Genomic DNA, 18,934 nt, shown 5'->3' with positions numbered 1-18,934 from the left:
TTTGATAAAATCCGATGGCTCAGTAAGGCCTCCATCGCCAGCAAGAACACTCCCTTTTTCAATGCCCAGAAAGCTACTAAAAACATATTTAAAACAGTTCATGTGACTACAGTGGTTCAACCTTAATATTATAAAGCGACTTAATGAGCCATCAGATTTTATCAAAAATATCTTAATTTGTGTTCTGAAGATGAATGAAGGTCTTACGGGTATGGACCGACATGAGAGTGAGTAATTAATGACAGAATTTTCATTTTTGGGTGAACTAACTCTTTAAGATAGCTGTGCACAGAAAAATTCCCACAAACCTCAGTGATCTGAAGCAACGTTGTTAAGAAGAGTGGGCCAAAATTCCTTCAGAATGATGCAATAGACTGATAAAGTTGTACAGAAAATGATTCCTTCAACTTATTGCTGCTAAAAGTGGCTCTAGAAGCAGTTAAATCATAGGGTTTACTTAGTTTGTAACACAAGGCCTTTCCATTTTGGCTTTAATTTTGTTAAATAAATAATGACACAGTGTAATATGTCATGTGTTTTTGATGATCTGAGGTTATATTTATCTTTTTTTTAAGACCTGCTGAAGACCAGATGATTTTAATTAATTATATTCTGATATGTAAAACCATAAAATTCTAAAGGGTGTCCTTTCTTTTCCACATGACTGTATATTTATGAATGAACACATTTTTGGCCAATACAGAAGTATGGGGGCAAATTCTTTTTGACAAAATTAGAAAAGCCAAACCAAAACACTTGGCAATAAACACAATTCCAAATTAAGTGGATTACTGTTTCTTCAAAGTGACAAAAGGAGCAATTGTGTGAAATCCAGAATGTCTGTTTGCGCCTGTGATGTAGGGCTCCAAGCGGATCCTGCGCTCTCATGAGATAGTGCTGCCCCCTGCTGGTGGGGTGGAGACTGATCTCGCTCTCACATTCTCTCTACAGGTAAAGATATCCTCAAAACACACATTTTCAAATCGCTCAATCATAAATGACTCTAAAAACAATGGCTCTGTTCCAAAACTGCCTAGCTGTCCACTGCCTACAGGAGCAGCTGCCTTGTTTGACAAAGAACGTCATAAGTGGCTAATGTGGAACGCTGTACATCATTCTTGACAATCCATTATGGGAGTGCTTTCACCGCAAATGTTGTGCTGCCTTGGAATTTGGCCCAAAGGAAGGTGTCGTAGAAACAATCTTTGCTTCGGAAGTGTGTCTCTGATACCTTCAAATGCTCCCTGCGTAGACGGTTTACTAGGTTTTGAAACAGAGCCAATATTGTTTTCAAGACATCATCATCATCATCATGTCAGTGTGCACTAAATCATTTTAGAGTTTTTATTATGAAATTGAGTTTGATGATATTCTTCTTTCTATCCCATGTGTGCGTGTTTGAATGTGAGTAGTACCCTCATTTTCTGAAGCGTGAGGGAAATAAGTTGCAAATCCTGCTTCAGAGGAGGAAGAGGTACAAAAACCGAACAATTTTGGGTTACAAGACATTGGCTGCTGGTTCTATAGACATGGCAGAGGTATTTCAGTCTTCTCACTGAGGCTAATAGTGTCACTTTTGAAACGCACACACGCTTACATGCTGATTTATTTGTGATGGTGTGTAGGTGATGCAGCATCCTGCAGAAGGTGGGCAGGTCTTGGCTCTGTGCAGTAATCAGAAGGAGTTTCTGGGTAAAGTTGCTGAGATTTGGATCTATTCCCTTTCCAGTCAGCCTATAGACCATGAGGAGGCGGCCATTCTGGGACAGAAAATCAAATGTTCTGGTAAAAAATCGTCCAATCATACACATTCATTTTTAATGAATTAGTCTGTTCATGTCCCTGACCATAACATTACATTACATACAGTACATTCTGTTTCAGACTAAAGTCAAGTTTTTCATGGGTTATCTAACAAACGTCCCAGTGATACCTCCTTTGTTATTCTTAACACTTATTTTTAACTCATGCAAATTGAATATTTTTTCATACAAGATAAAAAAAAGGTATTTTTTTTTGTACTGTTCATTATAGTAAGGATTCTCAGACTTTTTTTTGTCAGCTGAACCCCTTTGATCTAAAATATTCCAACCCCTCCCACCCCCAACCCTGAGATTTAGAGGGTTGAAGCTTACTGTATTATATAGAAGAGTATTGTGAGAAAGAGATCGATTGAGCGAGTTTATTACCTGCATTCAGATTTAGCATTTTCCTTCAGGTCAGTCCTATGTTCATAATAAAAAATCTGTTTAAATGTCTTCTGCAATATCTTGTCCTTTTAACAGTTAAGGGGTTTTCCCGTGACTGACAGCGCTAGTCAAAGCATTTGTCAGTTGCGTCTTGTTCCGTGTTCACAACAATTCAGTCTTTTCAATGTAAAAGTCTTCGCTACTGACTGACACACTCATAAAGACAGTCTTTGCCGCCATCTAATGGCGTAATAATGTAACTTCTGTTGCTGTTCACGGTCAAGGACTATTTTTTCCGGCGGAAGGAAGGCTTTTAGTGAAAGTTTACTTCATGAAAGTTGCATTGATACATATTTTTGGCTTTAATGGTGGTAACCGTTTTAGAAAGTGGTGGTAACTGGTTTATAAAAGCAATAAGGTATGAGAGGCTGTGCTGTATCGTGAATAAGTCACGGCTGAAGGGGTTGCAGGCACTCGTGCCTAACAACGCCCTTCAGCCGTGATTTATTCATGATATAACACAGCCTCTCGTACCTTATTGCTTATATATATATATATATATATATATATACACACCAACTATTTTAGTGTTTTAATTTCCTTTTTATTTATTTATTTATTTTTAAAGTAAAATATTATAGATTCATTATATTGCCCATTTATCAGCTATGGACCATTACATAAAAATAATTATTGATATCTGTGCATCCCTAGCTGGAATGCTGTATTGACCAATCAGCATTCAGGACTGGAACTCTCCTTTCTATAATATTGTTTATTTGACTTGGTAGATAATTACTCAGAAGAAGAGTATGAAAGCTTCTCGTCGGAGCAGGAGGCCAGTGATGACGCAGCACAAGGACAGGTGATTACAAGCCCACGCACAAACAAAGCAACCTCACTTCGCTTTCTTCTTGCTGACCCGTGTTTGTACATGCTGCTTAGGATCTTGAGGATGACGAATACGAGATTAGGAAGCCCAAAAAGCAAAGAAGGTCAATAGTCAGGACGGCGTCAATCACCAGGGTAAGAATACCAGAGAACAATGAGAATTTACTCAGTCATCACTGTCAGATGTGATCGTGTACTAAACACTGTTAATATGAGCGTGTATGTCTGTGTGTTTGTTTCTCTTTCTCCATTAGCAGCAGAACTTTAAGCAGCGCGTGGTGGCATTGCTCAAACGGTTCAGAGTTTCTGATGAGGTTGGTGAAAATAGTTTACATGTTGCTTAAAGTGCCCCTATTAATTGCCCTCAGTTCACTGAAAAGGTTTGTACTGTAAATATGCTTGACTATTAAAGGTGGGATATTTTTTTCCTAATGAAAGAGTGCTCAGACATAACAGCCCACTTTCAGCAGTTATTTTATCTGGTTCGTAACATTTCTTACAGATTTCTGCTCGTTGTAAATCAGATACAGATAAATTAGCGCAGTACCAGTACCATGACCATACATGCGGTAGTATGTTTTTAAAGGAGAAAGTATTAACAGGATTAAAAAAACGTAATAACTGACATGGGAAAATTATGCCGGTTAGAGGTTCTGAATTTCAGTTTAGATTACTTTTCGATTAATCGTCCAGCCCTTCAGTAATTCCAGTCTTACTTCCTGTACGAACCTATGAAGGTTTGTAGCAAATTTGCATAATGCCAGCCTATGGTCTTCATTGGCTGCCTGTGAACAACATCTACTTTGACCTGCCCTCAAATACTGTAGTTGTAGCTGAGGGCTGGAAGAGTATGGTTTATGTTATTGTCAAGTAAAACCAACAATATTGTTACTGTTGGTTTCACTGTATATAAAAGTACTGAGGAAGCCTCCAGAATAAAACAAAGCAGGTCATGGCCCCTTTAAGCAAAAATCTGTTTTTAGTGTGACTTCCTGGAATTCTTCCATTTTCTCAAAAATGAAACTCTGAGAAACTTCTCATCGGATTTTGAAAGTTTTCTTGGCGTTTCAGTCCTTTTCCGTTCCATTTAGGTTTAAGAGAGCCGGTTCCTGCTATTGCTCAGGGGAAGTCAATAAATACTTGCCACTTTAGTAACTGTGTTAATTCTGTGTTAATTGTTAATTCTGATACGGTTATGGGTGTTTCGTTTCTGACACACTCTGTAAGTGTCAGACCAGTCACAACAGACTGGGCTATTTGACCAATCAGAGCAGAGTAGGCTGGCCAAATCCTGAATCATTTCAGACACTGAGAAAAGGGGTGATGTAAAATGTACAGTACTGTGCAAAAGTTGTTTTAGCAATGATATAATGACCATATATAAATATTTCTCAGTCTCTTTTTTGGAATATAAACAGAAAATACAGGAAATTTGTATGCAGTATTAAAAAAAACAGCTTTTATAGGCTAAAGTGGCAAGTATTTATTGACATCCCCTGAGCAATAGCAGGAACCGGCTCTCTTAAACCTAAATGGAACGGAAAAGGACTGGAAGGCCAAGAAAACTTTCAAAATCCGATGAGAAGTTTCTCAGAGATTCATTTTTGAGAAAATGGAAGAATTCCAGGAAGTCACACTAAAAACACAAGATTTTTGGCCATGACCTGCTTTGTTTTATTGTTTTATAATGTTTCCTGGGGTGTACTTATAATGTTAGTATGCTTTTTACATTCAAAATTGTCATAATTTAGAAATAAAAGGCATTTTTCCTACCCTGATTGATTGAACGCTCTGTTTTAAGGGGCGTGTCTGCTGTGAGACTTCAGTGTAAACGCCCACTGCTGTGATTGGCTAACATCTTTCCATTTGAAATAGCCAAGTATTACTCTCTCTTTTTGCGTGTTTTTACTATTACAGCTCGCAAGGTTAACTAATTGTGAAAAGTGCTGCATTACATTTCGATCTATGGCATTATATTTAGATCGTGACATGAAAGGTTGCAGTGATGAAGATTGTAGCTGATCACAGACATGTTGAGCTCATGAAAGCAGTCTCGTCATTGCAACTCAGTTTCTGCACACTAACAAATGTTTTCATCTTTACTAAAAGTGCAAACGCGATATAACTAAGAGATTCCTTTAATAAAACTGGAGTTTTGCATGTCAGTCATTGATAAACCTCCGTTTGATTGACAGCTTCAGTGCGCGTTGCTCCAACAATTGCAAAGGGACCGTTCTTTGAACGCTTTCTTTATATAATTTTATCACCATTAAATAACAGATTATTTTCATCCTACTAAGAGAAACAATGCAAGTTGACATTTAGTCACGGGTTTGATTTACTGTCACAGACAAAGAACATCTGACTGCACATAAATCATTAATATCAGATCAGGCATTAGAATTAAAGGTGCCATCGAACGTTTTTTACAAGATGTAATATAAGTCTAAGGTGTCCCCTGAAAGTTGCAGCTCAAAATACCCCATAGATTTTTTTTAATTAATTTTTTAACTGCCTATTTTGAGGCATAATTAGAAATGCGCCGATTTTATGCTGCGGCCCCTTTAATTGCTCGCGTTCCCCGCCCACAGAGCCTCGCGCTTGCCTTAAACAGCATAAACAAAGTTCACACAGCTAATATAACCCTCAAAATGGATCTTTACAAAGTGTTCGTCATGCATACTGCATGCATGCATCGGATTATGTGAGTATTGTATTTATTTGGATGTATTACATTTGATTCTGAATGAATTTGAGGCTGTGATCCGTGGCTAACGGCTAATGCTACACTGTTGGAGAGATTTATAAAACATGAAGTTGTGTTTATGAATTATACAGACTGCAAGTGTTTAAAAAATGAAAATAACGACAGTCTTGTCTCCGTGAATACAGTAATAAACAATGGTAACTTTAACCATATTTAACAGTACATTAGCAACATGCTAACGAAACATTTAGAAAGACAGTTTACAAATATCACTAAAAATATCATGATATCAATGATCATGTCAGTTATTATTGCTCCATCTGCATTTTTCGCTATTGTTCTTGCTTGCTTACCTAGTCTGATGATTCAGCTGTGCACAGATCCAGACGTTAATACTGGCTGCCCTTGTCTAATGCCTCGATCATGAGCTGGCATATGCAAATATTGGGGTGTACACCCCGACTGTTACGTAACGTCGGTTACGTCGGTGTTATGTTGAGATTCGCCTGTTCTTCGGAAATTTTTTAAACAAATGAGTTTTACATAAGAAGGAGGAAACAATGGAGTTTGAGACTCACTGTATATCATTTCCATGTACTGAACTCTTGTTATTTAACTATGCTGAGGTAAATTCACTTTTTAATTCTAGGGCACCTTTAACACAGTTACTTACATGTTGTTGCGTTACTGTTGAGTCCAGGCGCTGCACAATATTTTGTAATACTCAACGGCATGTTTATTGCTTGGTAGCTCGATCTGGTTTAGCACCATATAGGCCTATTGCATGTCATGTGCGAATCGGTGGGCGGGGCTAAACAAGCAGTGATGAAGTAGGCGTTGATCTTCTTCTGCGGAGGCGGTGCTTGCTGCCCTTTGACGTCATAGATCCCCACTTTGAAAATCCTGACGTTTTCTGAGTCTGGTGTCAATTAAAGGTTTTATTGGACTAACAAGGAAGTTTTCAGTTCTAAAACTTACAGGATATTCTTAAAGTATGATGACCTCTAATATGTCAAAAGCTCAAGGAAACCCCTTTAAAGAAAGAATTTTGTTCAGAATGCTTTTACATTTTGTGTACATATTTTCTGTATTTTCTGTTTGTATCGTAATAAAGAGACTGAAAAATAATTAAGGATGGTCATTAAAACATTGCTAAATCATCAAAGCTGGCGGTGGCCTAAGACTTTTGCACAGTACTGTATATTTTGAGAAAGTGTTTATGGATGCCTGTAAACCTATTGTAGGAAACATCCAAAACAAAATTAAGAACCTTTTAAAATAGCATAATAGGGGCACTTTAAGTGCTCAAATACATGTTAGTCAGGTTGTGCTTGTTGACTTATGCGGTGACCCACTTTTGCAGTATGAGTGAAACCTGGAACTTTTTTCCTTCTCATTGGACCAAATACATGTTTGTGTGCAACTTATTTTGTGTTTAACTAAATATACTGTAGAATTACAAAGACTTCTCACATCTGACAGATAGGTAGTTCAACATTTCACCTAATAAACTAATTTATAAATGTTTAGTTGTAGGAAGAAGACTTCTTCTACTCTTGCATGCTTGTGTTCAGTCTGTGAGTCAGTAGGCTGGTGGCTTGACCCTCACGTGACTCCACAGATTAATTTAGCCATGCATGATCAGCACTGCTACGGAAACCGAAACCTTGTTAGATGATAATCTTGCCAAGTAGAGTTCTACAAAATGAGAGCAGGACTGGAACAAGGACTTTGACTCTGTACTAAACAGCATAGCAGCATACCATTCCTGTGTACATTATGCAAATGTATATGCTGTATGCATGGAATAACTGGATGAGCTACTATATTCGAATACTATATTTTTTTGGCCTCAATGCAGTGTAATGCACTAAAGCTTCTTTTTTAAATTTATATTGGACTGTTAATTTTGACACATTTTACACATAATTGCATTAAAAAATATTTGCTGATGTAATCATGCAACGTGAGGTGGTCATGTGACAAACAATATAACAGCAAAGTAGCATACTATAGTTTAAAATGTTTAGAATTGCATAAAGCACTCTTTCACATGCCTCCATAGTATACAGTAAGTTGCAAGCTAGTATTCGGTTCCATACCATTCTAAAGTATGTAAACACATGCCACTTTGGGTTCAGAGGTCAGTCCCGTTCTCAAGGACAGGAAGTGTACAGTGATGTGCAGAAACAGCAGTGACGTCCAGTGGGACAGAAACATGATCTCATCAGCATTATGTCTCAGGTTACTTCCTGTTCTGACAGTATGCTGATTCTTATTATGGAACCAACTGAAGCCTGACTGAAGGTTTTCAGCAATATTTGATTACAGGAAATTATTTAGCATTTTGAACACCAGTCAGAGGGTTAAATTTGAAATTTAATACTAGCTTACTACTAACTAAATGCTGCTTAGTATATATTGTATACTGACTAATATTACAAACATAATAGTATGAGAAACAGTATTGCCATTATTTCATGAAATATACAGTGCCCTCCACAAATATTGGCACCCTTAGTAAATATGAGTAAAGGCGGCTGTAAAAAAAAAAATCTGCATTGTTTATCTTTTTGATCTTTCATTCAAAAAATTCACAAAATTCTAACCTTTCATTGAAGGAAAAGAATTGAAAATGGGGGGAAAAGCTCATTATGAAATAAATGTTTTTCTCCAATACATGTTTGCCACAATTATTGGCATCCCTAGAAATTCTTCTGAGTAAAATATCTCTGAAGTATATTCCCATTCACATTTACATTTTTTAGCACACCAGGGTGACTAGGAGCATGAAATTGTGCAGCCATGACTTCCTGTTCCACAGGAGTACAAATATGAGGAAACACAAAGGCCAAATCCCCTTAATCATTCATCACAATGAGAAAAAACAAATAATATAGCTCTGATGTGCAGCAAAAGATCATTGAGTTTCACAAAATAGAAAATGGGTATAAGAAAAAAGCTAATGCATTGAAAATCCCCATTTCTACCATCAGGGAAATAATTAAGAAGTTTCAATCAACTAAAGATGTTACAAATCTGCCTGGAAGAGGACAAGTGTCTAAATCGTCCTAATGCGCAGTGAGGAGGAAAGTTTGAGTGGCCAAAGACTCTCCAAGGATCACAGTTGGAGAATTGCAGAGATTAGTTGAGTCTTGAGTCTCAGAAAGCCTAAAAAAAAATTACCAAACAGCACCTACATCACCACAAGTTGTTTAGGAGGGTTTCAAGAAAAATCCTTCTTTGCTCATCCAAAAACAAACTCCACCATATTCAGTTGTCAGACAAGACTGGAACTTCAAATGGGACCGGCTTCTGTGGTAAGATGAAACAAAAAAAAAATAGCTTTTTGGCAGCAAACCCACCAGATGGATTTGGTGCACACATGGATAAAAAGTATCCCATGTCCCCGGTTAAATATACTGCTGGATCTTTAATGTTGTGAGCCTATTTTTCTGCTGGAGGTCCTGGACATCTTGTTTAGATACATGGCATCATGGATTCTACCAAATACCAACAGATAAAAAATCAAAACCTGACCACTTCTGCTAGAAATCCAATAATGGGCCATGGTTGGATCTTCCATCAGGACAATGATCCAAAACAAACATCAAATCCAACACAAAAATGTGTCACTGAGCACAAAATGAAGCTTCTGCCATGGCCATCCCAGTTCCCTGACCTGAAACCTAAAGAAAATGAGTGGAGTGAACTGAAGAGAAGAAGCACCAACATGGAGCTGGAAATCTGAAGGATCTGGAGAGATTCTGTATGGAGGAATGGTCTCTGATCTCTTGTCAGGTGTTCTCCAAACTCATCAGGCATTATAGAAGAAGACTCAGAACTGTTCTCTTGGGAAAAGGACATTGCAATAATTGGGTGCCAATAATTGTGGCCAACATGAACTAGAGAAAAACATTTATTTCATAATGAGCTTTTCCACCCATTTTCAATTATTTTCCTTCAATGGTTAGAATTTTTTGAATGAAAGATCAAAAAGATAAACAATGCAGATTTATTTTCACAGCCGCCTTTGCTCATATTTACTAAGGGTGCCAATATTTGTGGAGGACACTGTATATATAACTGTCTAATTTAGTTGCAGAAATGACATTAGTATATTTAGCTCAATCAGCAGCAGCTTAATATCTGAAGAAGCTGGATTTACACAAACCATTGATGGTTGCAAACTTAAGTCCTTGATTGACTTCCTCTCCCATTAATGATATTCAGGAACATCACATGCCGCTTTGGGATCGATTCCCCTGCAGCTGAGTCTGAGCATTTTCTGTTTTATCAGATTATGCTTCACCCTCTGTCTCACCCTTCCTCGCTCTACTTGCCCTTCGCTTCCATGCAGTTCGAATGAGGAATAAATGTTTAAATGTTTGTAGGTGTTGGACTCGGAGCAGGACCCAGCCGAGCCGCCTCCAGAGGTAGAGGAAGATCTGGATCTAGAGAGTTTGGAGTTTGAGAATCCCAGTGACAGTGGGCCGGATCTGGATGATGATGAAAGTGTTCTCAGCACCCCAAAACCCAAACTCAAGTATGTTGAGGAGAGAGTTTGTTCAGTAGTGGATGTTTAGTATGTTGAGATGTGTGTTATTTTATTAAAGGGTTAGTTCACCCAAAAATTAAAATTATGTCATTAATGACTCACCCTCATGTCGTTCCAAACCCGTAAGACCTTCGTTCATCTTCGGAACACAGTTTAAGATATTTTAGATTTAGTTCGAGAGCTTTCTGTCCCTCCATTGAAAATGTATGTACGGTAGACTGTCCATGTCCAGAAAGGTAATAAAAACATCATCAAAGTAGTCCATGTGACATCAGTGGGTTAGTTAGAAGTTTTTGAAGCATCTAAAATACATTTTGGTCCAAAAATAACAAAAACTACAACTTTATTCAGCATTGTATTCTCTTCCGGGTCTGTTGTCAATCCGGGTTCATGACTCCGCAGTGACGCTGCCGACGTAAGACGCTGCTGACGTGTTATCTGGTGCGCCCGAGCTTCGTTTACAGTCTGAGGGAGACGCACACTGTATTCAAGCTATTCTACATTGTTTGTATTTTGGTATTGCTATACTTTTTAAAATGGTGCGTAAGTGTGCATGTCGCGGATGTCCTAATCGCCAAAAACAACCACGTAAAAGTGCATTACCAACGCCGACAGATGAAAGGATTCAATGGAATCAATTTAATGGAATTCAATGAATAAAGTCGTAGTTTTTGTTATTTTTGGACCAAAATGTATTTTCGATGCTTCAAAAACTTCTAACTAACCCACTGATGTCACATGGACTACTTTGATGATGTTTTTATTACCTTTCTGGACATGGACAGTGCACCATACCTCCATTGAAAGTGTTTTCAATGGAGGGACAGAAAGCTCTCGGACTAAATCTAAAATATCTTAAACTGTGTTCCGAAGATGAACGGAGGTCTTACGGGTTTGGAATGACATGAGGGTGAGTCATTAATGACATAATTTTCATTTTTGGGTGAACTAACCCTTTAACCTTCATGGTTTTGTCTCTTTCTGTGTGTGTGGTTTAGGCCATATTTCGAAGGAATTTCTCTATCCAGCTCTCAGACAGAAATTGGCAGCATTCACAGCATTAGGAGTCACAGAGAGCCGCCCAGTCCGGTAAGAACACACTCATGTGTTTAGTAGATATTTAAATTAGCACATAACATAGACTTATAGGCCCGGTTTCACAGACAGGGCTTAGCCTAAGCCAGGATTAGGCCTTAGTTCAATTAAGATATTTATGTATCTTTTATAAACGTACATTAGAAAAAAACATTACTGATGTGCATCTTGAGACAAAACAATGACACTGACATATTTTAAGATATGTCAGTACAAGTTGCTTTCAGTTAAAACAGCTCAAACATGCATTTTAGTCTAGGACTAGCTTAAGCCTTGTCTGTGAAACCGGGGGATATTGTCTTAAAATAAAGCTAATTATACTAACCGAATAACTAACCCTAATTTAAACCCTTTCCAAATATATATGTACCATTCAAACGTATGGGGTCAGTAAGATTTACAAAAGAAAGAAACTGAAACTTTTATTCAGCAAGGGTAGCAAGGACACTTGCTGTTCTTTTGAACTTTCTTTTGAATATATCTCACAGTTTCCACAAAAATATTAAGCAGCACAACAGCTGTCAACACCAAATAAATCAGCATATTGGAATGATTTCTGAAGGATCATGTGACACTGAAGACTGGAGTAACGATGCTGAAAATTCAGTTTTGCCATCACAGGAATAAATTACATTTTAAAATGTATTAAAATAGAAAACGGTTATTTTAAAATGTAATGACATATTATTTTTACTGTATTTTTTATCAAATAAATCCAGCCCTGGTGTGCATAGGAGACTTCTTTCAAAAACATTAAAAAAATCTTACCGACCCCAAATTTTTGAACGGTACTATATATAGCCATTTTATAACCACTTTTCCCTATGAGGAGGAAGTAGCAGCTAGATTAGAAACACAAACACTTCAGTTTAATCCTCAGCTAACTCTCTCTACCTCTCTCTCTCTCTCTCTCTCTCTCTCTCCGTTCAGATGGATCCTGATAAAATAAGGGCTGTAGGTGGGAAGTTTCAGATGGATAATGAATCTGATAATGTTTCTATGGTATGTCCTTCATTACCGCAAGATATTCACTGAATATCAGATCAAGACTCACGTGTTCATCCGCTTTGAGATGAGCTCTGCCAGACGCTGTAAAGCTGAATCACAGCTAGTTTTGCGGCCCTTCCTTGTTTCACAATTGTGAAGACAAATCTTTTAATTGCATCTCTGATTTAAAGGGTTAGTTCACCCAAAAATGAAATTTCTGTCATTTATTACTCACCCTCATGCCGTTCCACACCCGTAAGACCTTCGTTAATCTTCGGAACACAAATTAAGATATTTTAGTTGAAATCCGATGGCTCTGTGAGGCCTTCATAGGGAGCAATGGACACTTCCTCTGTCAAGATCCATAAAGGTACTAAAAACATATTTAAATCGGTTCATGTGAGTACAGTGGTTCAATATTAATATTATAAAGCGACAAGAATATTTTTGGTGCACCAAAAAAACAAAATAACGACTTATTTAGTGATGGCCGATTTCAAAATACTGCTTCAGGAAGCATCGGATCATAAATGAATCAGTGTATCGAATCATGATTCAGATCGCGTGTCAAACTGCCAACGGCTGAAATCACGTGACTTTGGCGCTCCGAACAGTAGATTCGACACACTGATTAATTTATGATCCGATGCTTCATGAAGCAGTGTTTTGAAATCGGCCATCACTAAATAAGTCGTTATTTATTTTTTTGGCGCACCAAAAATATTCTCGTCGCTTTATAATATTAATATTGAACCACTGTACTCACATGAACCGATTTAAATATGTTTTTAGTACCTTTATGTATCTTGAGAGAGGAAATGTCATTGCTCCCTATGCAGGCCTCACTGAGCCATCGGATTTCAACTAAAATATCTTAATTTGTGTTCTGAAGATTAACGAAGGTCTTACGGGTGTGGAACGGCATGAGGGTAAGTAATAAATGACAGAATTTTCATTTTTGGGTCAACTAACCCTTTAAGCTTCTATATAGCAAAAGAAGTTTTCATTTCTGTGAATAAATTTAAAGTTGTTGTTTTTTTTATAGTTTTTGTTTGCATCATCCCTCAAAAATATTCATGTTTTTCCCCCATATATTAAAACAATTGTTGTATTTTTAATACAAAAATTAAGTTAATATTGCTGTTTGTTACTATGTATTGTAATATTAGTTCATATAAATAATAATTAATAACTATCGCAACTAATCACAATTGTGTATAGCACAATCCAAGGCACTTGACGCAATACGTGGAGAATAACAAGGAGCAAACCAAGAGCAATGATAGTTTTGTCTACACACATTAACTAAGGACAAGAACAGACAAACAACAAGTAATAAAGGTCAAACTGAACAAAAACAAGACACAGGAATGAAAACTCAAAGAAACCCTACATGACCCTGACAGTATTACATTATATATGGTATGTATAGTGCTTTTGAAGTTTTATTATGTGTGTCTCTGGGTTTTAGGGTCATCCTGAAGTTGTGACCCCTACCACAGAATTGGAGATGATGGACAACATGGACACTTTCATGGAGAGGTTGCCTCCTACTGGCCGGATGACCAAAACAGAGTCACTCATCATTCCATCCAACCGGTAAGGATACACAAACCTTTTATCACTGCGGTTAATGTATGAGGATACACATTTTGAGATGATGAGAGCATAAGAGATCGTACCTATTGTTTTTTTTTTAAACAAAGCTCCCTCTGGTGTTTTTTTTGTCCGTCCTGTTTTTATGTAAAAAAAATATGTCTTTATCTGAAGGGTGGAGCCAAAGTTGGCAGGGCGACGGGGGCGGAGCACGTCACTTAAAGAGAGGCAGCCCAGCCGACCGCCCAATGAGAGAGCCAACAGTCTAGACAACGAGCGCTCACTTGACACTCGCTGCCACCTACAGGTCAGATAGAACCTTGCTGCATTCAACAATAGGGCCTACTCCAGTTACTATACAGAAGCAGCAGGCTTTTACTTTATTTTAAAATTTTAATTTTGGCCCCTGTTCTGCTTAGATTCCACGCAAAACTGTTTACGACCAGCTGAACCACATCCTGGTGTCAGACAGTCATCTCCCCGACAGCATCATCCTCATCAACACCTCGGACTGGCAGGGCCAGGTATGATTGACAGCTGTCAATACAGCATCACAGATTAGGTTTTCCGGTGACCTAAAACATATATTTATATATAAAATGGTATTATTATTGTAATGATAATTCATAATACACAAAAAGTTTAGGGTTGGTAAATTTGAATGTTTTTGTCTCTTATACTTACCAAGGCATTTATTTAATCAAGAATACACTAAAACATGAATATTGTGAAGTATTTTAAAATACATTTTAAAATGTAATGTATTGCTTTGATGTCTTCAGTGTCACACGATCCTTTAGAAATCATTCTAATATGGTGATTTGATAATAAAAATAAATGTTTCTTGAGCACCAATGTTGAAAACAGTCGAGCTCTTTAATATTTTTGTAGAAACCGTGATGTATTAAATACTTAAAATATGAAAAGAAAGTACTCCATCTCATCTGATTATTGTCATCTTTTTATTAACTTAAATGTCTCAAAGTAAAAGATAAGATCATGAATAAGACCTTAATAAATAAGATTTATAGCATATGAACTATAAGTCTGGCATCAGTACAAAAACAGCTTCAACTTGACTCTTTTTCTTTGTTTTTCTCTCAGTATGTGTCTGAGGTGTTACAGAATCACGGTCTTCCTGTTGTGTGTACATGCACCACGGCTGACATACAGGCAGCGTTCAGCACCATCATCTCTCGCATACAGAGATTGTGAGTCACTTAGTCACACTGAAGCAAAGAGACACACATACACTTTATTTCTGCCATTTTGGTTTACAGTTTGCCGGGATAGGGACACAATGTACATTTTTTTTTTTCTCCTTTTCTCGTTCTCTTTAGTTGTAACAGTAACTCAGTCACACCGTCTCCAGTGCGGATCGGAGTAGCAGGAGCTCAGCATTACCTGTCTGCCGTTTTGCGTTTGTTTGTGGATCACTTGACACACAAAACCCCCGACTGGCTCGGATACCTGCGATTCCTTATCATCCCTCTCGGTGAGTGCAGGAGTTAGAGGAAAAAATTAGTAGGCACTGACCAATAAAACTACCAGAAGTGCTAAAGTGTGTGTGTGTGTGTGTGTGTGTGTGTGTGTGTGTAGGGGTTCATCCAGTGGCTAAATATCTGGCCAGTATAGACTACAGATATAACAGTCTGTTCCAGGACTCGGCATGGAGAGATCTTTTCCACAAACCAGAAGCACCATCCTCAGGTAATTGTCTCTGTCTGTCACTCACTATCCATTCTATCCAATTGTAAATAAATAAAAATATTTATTTGAATATTAAAAATAAAATAAATACATATGTAATATATGTAATATATTTTAATATAAATTTTAATGTATTAAAAATATATATTACAAATTACTTAATAAAAAATAGAATATCAAATCTATAACACTTTTAAATATATATATATATATATATATATATATATATATATATATATAAATAAAAATAGAATATCAAATCTATAACACTTTTAAATATATATATATATATATATATATATATATATATATATATATATAAAAATAGAATATCAAATCTATAACACTTTTAAATATATATATATATATATATATATATATATATATATATATATATATATATATATATAAATAAAATAGAATATCAAATCTATAACACTTTTATATATATATATATATATATATATATATATATATATATATATATATATAAATAAAAATAGAATATCAAATCTATAACACTTTTAAAAATATATATATATATAATATATATATAAATAAAAATAGAATATCAAATCTATAACACTTTTAAATATATATATATATATATATATATATATATATATATATATATATATATAAATAAAAATAGAATATCAAATCTATAACACTTTTAAATATATATATATATATATATATATATATAAAAATAGAATATCAAATCTATAACACTTTTAAATATATATATATATATATATATATATAAATAAAAATAGAATATCAAATCTATAACACTTTTAAATATATATATATATATATATATATATATATATATATATATATATAAATAAAAATAGAATATCAAATCTATAACACTTTTATATATATATATATATATATATATATATATATATATATATATATATATATATATATATAAATAGAATATCAAATCTATAACACTTTTAAATATATATATATATATATATATATATATATATATATAAATAAAAATAGAATATCAAATCTATAACACATTTATATATATATATATATATATAAATAAAAATAGAATATCAAATCTATAACACTTTGAAGTAAAAGTATATATATATTATGGCTGTCAATTTAACACATTAGTTTGATTGATTGGTTATGGGAAAAAATAACTTGTTAAAATTATTAACGCACCCGTCCCGCCTCTATGACATCGTAGGTCATCTGTTATATTTTAGACACAATATTGTCTGCTTTTGCACAATTTTGCCAATGAAAATATTACCTATAAAGCCAGAGCAGAACTGCTGTGTATCTCCGAGCAACACACGCAGTGCTTCGAATCCAAGTTTTACTCATTTAAACATTTACCGCCACCTACTGGCAGTTTTAGGCCACATCCACTCGAAGACGGAGCTTTCTCTATCCAATCATTAAATTGTGAGAAAAAAGTTGTTAAATTACGAGAACAAATTCGTTAAATTATGAATTTGTTCTCATCATTTAACGACTTTTTTCTTGTAATTTAATGACTTCATTCTCAACATTTTATCTCGACTTTTTTTCTCATAATTTAACAAATTTGTTCTCATAATCTAACGAATTTTTTCTCGTAATTTAATTACTTTATTCTCAACATTTTATCTCGACTTTTTTCTCGTAATTTAACGAGTTTATTCTCAACATTTTACCTTGACTTTTTTCTCGAAATTTAACGCGTTTTTTCTCGTAATTTAACGAGTTTATTCTCAACATTTTATTTCGACTTTTTTCTCGAAATTTAACGAGTTTTTTCTCGAAATTTAACAACTTTAATCTCGAGATGGTTTTATTTTTTTATTATTGCTTGGCCCTAATCCTCTTCCGTAGCGTACACACGAAACCACTGAAACTGACTTAAAATGATGTAGTATACATGCCAGACCAGTATGTGGCACTGTAATTCTGCCACAGAGATACACTAAAAACAGAGAATAAGACTTGGAGCATGTGCATAAACCTTGTGCGCTGTATACAAACAAGCACAAGTATTTTTTGTAATGTCTGTTTAATGCTTTTCTTATTTAACACAATAATGACTTGAAATGATCTTTTGGGGGCAACTTGGGGGGGAAATCCAACAGTTCAGGACAGTCCGGATATTGTTTCCAGAGTGACACAGTACATGTTGGGAGCAAATGGAGCTCATCAGTTGCCCATAGCAGAGGCCATGCTCACCTACAAGCAGAAAAGGTAATACACATACACATGCACAGCGCAGACCTGATCCATATTTATATAAAAGAATGAAAAAGTTCAGAGAAGGCAACATAAATGCTGTGCTGAACACACTGAATATGGAATATCAGTGTGATTTTTAACATGGTACCACCTTATAATAAAACATATTCAAAGATTATGAGTGTCTACAATTGTATTTGGCTAAATACAATTAAAAAATATCAATAATCTATTGATATAAAAGTGCTTTGAATATGTGTTATTAGAGGCTGGGTTCATTTTCAGGTGCTCTAAAGATGCAGACATCTGGTTTTCCACTCAAAAACTGACACTCGATCCATGTTGTCCATTTTTCCAGATATTTGCATCTTTTTTCACGAGCATCCTCCTCCTTAAAGTCACGTTTTGGAAAGAAAGCATGTGAATGTCAATGTTTATCATCTCTGTGTGTGAATAACATACTTTATTTCTCTTTATTTTTTTCTTTTCCTTGCCCTCTCTGAAGGAAAAAGAGCTTTCATTTTGATTTTGCAGTAAGGTATTGTGGTCCTCCTGCCTGTGCTGATATCGTAGCCAATCAGATACATATCATCTCTTGCTTCCTGTCTCTCTCTCATCTCGTATAGCATCAAGGGGAATTATGGCTGAGGGAGAGCAGAGAGATGCTTCTGAAACTCTAGAGATTCTATCCACACTTTCTGATTTGTGGGCAATTCTGGGTCAAAACTGTTCAGTGGGCTTATGTGAAGGGACTTTCTCTTGTACCTGCCATACTGAGCTTTGCAGTTTCTCCTATTTATTTCTCTAAAAGCGATCCATCTCCTCCACCTCGTGCTGTCTTTGGAATTAGCCATTAAATTGTATAATGAAGGCTGCAGTGTGGAACGAATCTGAAGGTTTTATTGGATCTCTTGCTGTCCTGGGATATGAATATTACCACCATCATCCTCTGAACACCTCTGATGTCCTTCAGAAGAGCAGTTT

At 35.7% G+C, this 18,934-nt stretch overlaps 1 protein-coding gene across 6 annotated transcripts in view; it reads left to right on the top strand.

Moving 5' to 3' along the window:
- Positions 1 to 18,934, top strand: part of pacs2 (phosphofurin acidic cluster sorting protein 2) — a 55,275-nt gene that overhangs the window by 24,122 nt on the left and 12,219 nt on the right. For 2 of the 6 annotated variants that reach the window (XM_048205651.1, XM_048205649.1), the window contains exons 3-19: positions 862 to 951; positions 1,413 to 1,538; positions 1,626 to 1,785; positions 2,981 to 3,054; positions 3,135 to 3,215; positions 3,335 to 3,394; positions 10,182 to 10,333; positions 11,344 to 11,434; positions 12,371 to 12,442; positions 13,899 to 14,026; positions 14,198 to 14,330; positions 14,443 to 14,547; positions 15,128 to 15,234; positions 15,364 to 15,518; positions 15,623 to 15,733; positions 17,854 to 17,962; positions 18,456 to 18,488. In XM_048205651.1, the coding sequence (XP_048061608.1) occupies positions 862 to 951; positions 1,413 to 1,538; positions 1,626 to 1,785; positions 2,981 to 3,054; positions 3,135 to 3,215; positions 3,335 to 3,394; positions 10,182 to 10,333; positions 11,344 to 11,434; positions 12,371 to 12,442; positions 13,899 to 14,026; positions 14,198 to 14,330; positions 14,443 to 14,547; positions 15,128 to 15,234; positions 15,364 to 15,518; positions 15,623 to 15,733; positions 17,854 to 17,962; positions 18,456 to 18,488 (1,787 nt within the window). The remainder of the gene's footprint in view (positions 1 to 861; positions 952 to 1,412; positions 1,539 to 1,625; positions 1,786 to 2,980; positions 3,055 to 3,134; positions 3,216 to 3,334; positions 3,395 to 10,181; positions 10,334 to 11,343; positions 11,435 to 12,370; positions 12,443 to 13,898; positions 14,027 to 14,197; positions 14,331 to 14,442; positions 14,548 to 15,127; positions 15,235 to 15,363; positions 15,519 to 15,622; positions 15,734 to 17,853; positions 17,963 to 18,455; positions 18,489 to 18,934) is intronic. The other 4 variants (XM_048205653.1, XM_048205652.1, XM_048205650.1 and 1 more) reach the window with 3 other exon arrangements.

Source organism: Megalobrama amblycephala, linkage group LG10 (genome assembly GCF_018812025.1).
Source record: "Megalobrama amblycephala isolate DHTTF-2021 linkage group LG10, ASM1881202v1, whole genome shotgun sequence".
Classification (NCBI taxonomy): domain Eukaryota; kingdom Metazoa; phylum Chordata; class Actinopteri; order Cypriniformes; family Xenocyprididae; genus Megalobrama; species Megalobrama amblycephala.
Note: the sequence above shows the minus strand (reverse complement) of the source record. Positions and strands in the feature narration are given on the sequence as shown.